Below are 6,000 nucleotides of genomic sequence, written 5' to 3' on the forward strand. Positions count from 1 at the left end.
TCCAGGCTTAGTTCGAAGGGTAAAACTGGATCTTGCTTTATTTACGGATTTGATTTACCTGGCTGCCCATCTCACCTGTAACTACCATTTCGAAAGCCAGAAAAGAATATATAGGCATATAAAATATCATCACTCAACAAACTTCGCTTAAAAGTAATCCTCGACTTACGACCACAACTGAGCCCAAAATTTCTGTTGCTAAATGAGATAGTTGTTAAATGAATTTCGTCCCGTTTTGCAACCTTCCTTGCCACGCTTGTTAAGCGAATCATTATTGCAAGTTGTTAAATTAGTAACATGGTTCTTAAGTGAATCTGGCTCCCCCTTTGACTTTTGCTTTTCAGCAGGCTGCAAAAGTTGATCCCGTGAAACCGGGACATGGCAACGGTCATAAATGTGAATCAGTTGCCAAGCATCTGAATTTTGATCCTGTGACCATAGGGATGTTGCAGTGGTCGCAAGTGCAAAAAAACTGTCACAAGTCACTTTTTCTCAGTGATGTAACTTTGAATGGTCATTAAAGGAACTGTTGGAAGTTGAGGATGACCTGTATAATGCAACCTATAGTACCAGAAGATGACAAGCAGACAAATGTTACGGGGTGAATGCTTCCAGTATGCCTGGTGTTTGCAAAGAAGTTCTCTGCCTCCAGGGTCAGATGGAAGCTTCCACCAGCAATGTAATTCACCCGTCCAAGAGAGGCGCTACCAGATGTTCCAGTTCTCAAGTGAAGAATCTCCACTTATGAAAAAGTTAGTGCAAAACTGAATTAAGGACTCAGAGGGTCCCCCATGGCAAATTTCTGAAGGCAGTTGCCTCCCAAGATCCTCTTTTAAGGGAATTTGAGATGATAGGAAAGTAGAAGGTCATCCCTTGGCTCAAGGCCTCTCTGGAGTCTTTACAAGAGGACTTCCAAAACTACTATTCTTAAATGCCACTTGCCAGAAACTGTAGCTTCTAATTTTCACGGAGTGGGCAATGTGAATTTAAGCTAACCTCTCCAGCTGAAGGAAGCACAGAAAAGGAGCTGCCGAACACCGCAGGAGAAAGATGCTGAAGAAGCTGCTGAAGGCTTCCTGGGAAGAATCCTCAGAAGACTATTCTGCAAATGCTTTTAAGTTATTTAAGACAGGAGTCTCCAACTTTGTCAACTTTAAGCCTGGCGGACTAGCTGGCTGGGGAATTCTGGAAGTTGAAGTCCGCCAGGCTTAAAGTTGACAAGGTTGGAGACTCCTGATTTAAAGACATGCAAGGACCTCAAGAGAGACAATTTTGTCAACTTTCAGAACACAATTCAACCCTTAACCGGATTCAGGTGCTGGGCTCCTTATCAAGGGCTTGGCCTGAAGCTCCAGCACTGCTCAAACAGAGGAAGAAATGGCATCTCTTCTCCTCGCCAGATGAGAAATTGTGACAAAACCCACCCAGCCCTCATATACTTGGGGGGGGGGGATCAAGGCAGGACTGCAAAATCTTCCCCCTGTCCAGACCTGTTGGGGTCTGCATTCCCAAGGTGGGTGGGTCTAGAGGCAAGGGAGGTGGGGCTGCGGAGGGTGGGGTGGGGGCTCCCTCCTCCTGGTTCAGAGTGCAAGAGGAGGTGAGGGAGACATTTGCTTCCAAGACCACCCCCTCTCCTCTCCCCTCCCCAGGGCAAAGCATCCCCCTTCTGGATCTGGAGCCAGCCCAGAGCCAAGAAGGGGATGGATTTTAAAAGGCACAAATAATGGGAAGGGGAGAGGGTGTGCTGTGACCCAACAGAATCCAGACAGGCCCATCAGCAGCTCCATCTCCAGAGGTTTCTCTGTCCCCCAACCTGTATTTCCTCAAATGGCTTTTTGTGGGAGTCGCAACTTTTTCAGTGCCAGCCTGGAAGGGCTCCCACACACATTAGAGCAGGGGTCTCGAACCTTGATCCCTTGAAGTCCGCCAGGCTTCAAGGGGCCCAGGTTCGAGACCCCTGCATTAGTGGACAGTTGCTGGTTAAGCTTTGCTGGCTGGGGAATTCTGGGAGTTGAAGTCCGCCAGGCTTCAAGGGGCCCAGGTTCGAGACCCCTGCATTAGTGGACAGTTGCTGGCTAAAAGACCAGGCAGCATCTGTCTAGCCCAGCTTCCTTCCAGCCCGCCCGACACAACACCCCTTCTGTTGGGGAAAGCAGCTCCCAACCAGATTTGTTTAGTCTGGCCAGGCTGCATCACACAACTTCACACTTAGGAATGCTGACCCACAACCCCAGCCCAAGGGCCCGGCCCTACCTATCCTGCCCATAAGGCCAGGAGTCTGCAAACTTGGCTCTTTTTGCAAACTTGGCTCTTTTAAAATTTGTGGACTTCAATTCCCAGAGTTCCTCAGCCACCTTTGCTGGCTGAGGAACTCTGGGAGTTGAAGTCCACAAGTCTTAAAAGAGCCAAGTTTGCGGACCCCTGCCATAGGTGAAGGCACCGGGCCCGAAGGAGCAGCGCGACCCGTCCAGGGACCCCCACCACCCGTAGCCGTCGGGGAAAGCAGCCTCTCGGCCCGCCGCAGGAAAGCAGGAACGGAGGCGCCTTACCTGGCCCGCACAGCCGGCTGAAGTGGTAGGGGTTGCAGCAGACGGTGGGCCCGTCGGGGAGGCCGAAGCTCCGGCACTCGCACAGCGGCTTCAGCTCGGCGGGGCACTGGAGGTCCGGCCAGCGGAAGAGTTTGCCCAGGAGCAGCTGAGGCGGAGCTGGATGGCCGCCCAGCCGCCCTTCGAGCTCGGCCCGGGAGACCAGGACGCAGCCGCTGGGCAGCCCTCCGCGGGACTCGACGGCCTCCAGCAGACTGTCGAGGGAGCGCTCCTTGAGGCGCTTCAGAAGCGAGTAGGTGACGCTCTTCAGCTCCTGCTCCAGCAGAGCCAGGCCGGAGCGGCCGTCGGGGCCGGAGGCGCCGTCTAAGCCCCGCTCCTTGAAGAGACAGCAGCTCACCGTCCGGCCGTCGCTCTCCTGAGCCCGCCAGCCGGCTTCCTTCGGGCCGCCGCCCTCGGCTTCTTGCGCCGCGGCCATCTCGGCCTCCTCAGCCAGGAGGTCGCCGTCGCCGCGCACCATGGAGCCCTCCGGCGCGGCCGGCTCCTCGACGGCGCCTCCGCAGCTCACCGGGCGCCTCCCCTCGCTCCCGCCGGGCTCCTCGCTCCTCCTGAGGCTGCTGCTCCCCGCATCTCCTCCTCCCGGTCCTCCGCTGCCGCTGCTGCTACCGCCGCCTCCGCCTCCTCCTCCGTCGGGGAGGACCCGGCTTCTCCAAAGGCGCCGCACAAGCCCTGCCCGTTTGGACCTGAACATGCGCTTCGCCCGGGCGGCCCTTGGCTGGCTCCGGCTCAGACCCTCCCGGACGGGCGCCGCCGCATGAAGGGGAGCCAGCGAGGGCTGGTGCTGGTGCTGCTGGTGCTGCTACCGCCGCGGCGTCGGCGGCGTCGGCGCCCGGACCAAGGGCTCGCACGGCCGGCCCAGCCAATCGCCGAGGGTCGGCAGCCGGGCTGCCGCATCAGGAGCCGCAGCAACGGCATAGAGCGGCAGCCCCGGAGGCCGACGGCGCGGGGGAGGAGCCGGCAAAGCGGCCGCCGGCCGGAGAAGCCGCCGCTCGCCCCCTCGGCTCTCTCCGCGGGAAGAACGCCGAGCCCCGAGACGGCTCCTTGCCGGAGGCAAGCGGCGTCTTGTCCTCCCGCTCGGCTCCCTCGACGGCGGGGTTGCTTCCTCGGCCGCTTTACAAAGTTGGCCGGACTTGGTTAGGCAGAAGCGGCGGCAGCAGGAGGCCGCCTCCCGGGCTCGGACGCGGGCCGGAGGAACCCGGCATAGCTGGCTCGGCCGCAGCGATGATCCCCGTCCCGGGGAAAGGAAGCGCAGACGCCGCGCTGGGTCCCTCCTGCCCGTCCACGCGCGGAGTGGAGCCCGGCGGCGCTTGCTTCTGCTGCGGCGGCTTCCCCGGAGGCTGGAAAGGCTGGGCGCTCCGCCTGGCTGGCTGGCTGGCCGTCCTCGCTCGCTTCTCTCTGGCGCTGCCTTTTTTGTTCTCCCGCACGGAGCCTCCGCTCGGGGCCCCCTCGGCGAGCGCGGAGTCATTGGCTCCCTCCCATCATGTGCCAGTCTAGACACTTTGGCGGCGCGGGAGGGTTGCGCAAACAAGCGCTCGGGTTTCTTCTCTCTTAAAGGAAAAACGCCTCCAGTTCTGCCTCCCCCGCCCGGGCGCTTTGGGGCAGGCAGGCGGGCCGGCCCCGCTTGGTCCTCCGGCCCCGGGAATAGGCGCCCCGGCGGCCGAGGGCAGGGAGGAGCCGGCAGGGCAAGAGAGCTGGAAGGGGCCTTGGAGGTCTTCTAGTCCAAGGGTCTCCAACCTTGGCCGCTTGAAGCCTGGAGGACTTCAACTCCCAGAATTCCCCAGCCAGCTTTGCTGGCTGGGGAATTCTGGGAGTTGAAGTCCTCCAGGCTTCAAGCGGCCAAGGTTGGAGACCCCTGTAATCTAATCCAACCCCCTCCCTGCTCAGGAAGGAGACTCTGCCTGCACCGTTGCAGAGGAGGGGCTGCCCAGTGTCTTCTGGAAAACTTCCAGTGGTGGTGGAGCACCCATGGCTTCTGGAGGCAAGCCGTTGCACTATTAATTAACAGAATAACAGAGTTGGAAGAGGGACTTTGGAGGTCTTCTAGTCCTGCTCAGGCAGGAGACCCTATACCAGGGGTCTCCAATCTTGGCAACTTTAAGACTTGAGGACTTCAACTTCCAGAGACTTCTGGGAGCTGAAGTCCACAAGTCTTAAAAGTTGCCAAGGTTGGAGACCCCTGCCCTAGACCGCCAAAACTTGTGGACTTCAACTTCCAGAGTTCCTCAGCCAACAAAGCTGGCTGGGGAATTCTGGGAGTTGAAGTCCTCCAGGCTTCAAGGGGCCAAGGTTGGAGACCCCTGTAATCTACTCCAACCCCCTCCTTGCTCAGGAAGGAGACTCTGCCTGCACCGTTGCAGAGGAGGGGCTGCCCAGTGTCTTCTGGAAAATATTCAGTGGTGGTGGAGCACCCGTGGCTTCTGGAGGCAAGCCTTTGCACTATTAATTAACAGAATAACAGAGTTGGAAGAGGGACCTTGGAGGTCTTCTAGTCCAACCCCCCTGCTCAGGTAGGAAACCCTACACCAGGGGTCTCCAACTTTGGCAACTTTAAGACTTGTGGACTTCAACTTCCAGAGTTCCTCAGCCAGCAAAACTACCAAGGTTGAAGTTGCCAAGGTTGGAGACCCCTGTCCTAGATCATTCTAGACAAATGACTGTCCATACTGCCTCCATGATGGAGCACCCACAACTTCTGGTGGCAAACCGTTCCACTGGTTAATCGTCCTCATTGTGAGGAAGTTTCTCCTTAGTTCCAGTTTGCTCCTCTCCTTGATTGGGTTCCATCTTCTTGCACTGCCTTCTGGTGTTTTGCCGGACTTCCTCGAACACCGGAATGGTCCTGAGTCTTGCAAGGGGAGGGGGAAGGGTACTGGGGGGGCAACCAGGGAGGTTGAGGCAGGAATTTGCAGGATCCCCTTTCTTTTGGCTGTTCGTCTCTGATCTAACTCTTTCCCCCCCCCCAGGTCCCAGAGATTTAGTTCGGGTCCCCTCTTTTGATGCTCACAACAATCCTGCAAGGTGGGTTGAGCTGGAAGAAGAAATGCTTCTTTAGCAGGCTGTGTGTGCTGATCAGAAAAGAGTCCAACGTGGTTGCTATTGGGGTGGGGGACCACCAGGAAATCCCAGGGCTGCAGCCTAGACTAGGGGAGTTGAAAACACTTTCTAGAACAGGGGTCTCCAACCTTGGCAACTTTAAGACTTGTGGACTTCAACTCAGCAAAGCTGGCTGAGGAACTCTGGGAGTTGAAGTCCACAAGTCTTAAAGTTGCCAAGGTTGGAGACCCTTGTTCTAGAAGGGGGCAAATAGAGAATGGGTGATGACGTTATGAGGAGGATCCCACTCAGTATGGGATAAAACTTTATTTTTACTTTTGAAGCAGAGGCGAGGACACACTCC

The 6,000-nt window shown here is 57.1% G+C and overlaps 1 protein-coding gene across 1 annotated transcript in view; it reads right to left on the minus strand.

Annotated features, from left to right (window-relative positions):
- SMAD6 (SMAD family member 6) overlaps positions 1 to 3,303 on the minus strand; it is a 70,475-nt gene extending 67,172 nt beyond the window's left edge. Inside the window, exon 1 of the mRNA XM_058156597.1 lies at positions 2,550 to 3,303. Coding sequence (XP_058012580.1) covers positions 2,550 to 3,294 — 745 coding nt within the window. The 5' untranslated portion in view covers positions 3,295 to 3,303. The remainder of the gene's footprint in view (positions 1 to 2,549) is intronic.
- Between the last annotated feature and the right edge of the window lie 2,697 nt (positions 3,304 to 6,000).

This window comes from Ahaetulla prasina, chromosome 13, assembly GCF_028640845.1.
Source record: "Ahaetulla prasina isolate Xishuangbanna chromosome 13, ASM2864084v1, whole genome shotgun sequence".
Classification (NCBI taxonomy): Eukaryota; Metazoa; Chordata; class Lepidosauria; order Squamata; family Colubridae; genus Ahaetulla; species Ahaetulla prasina.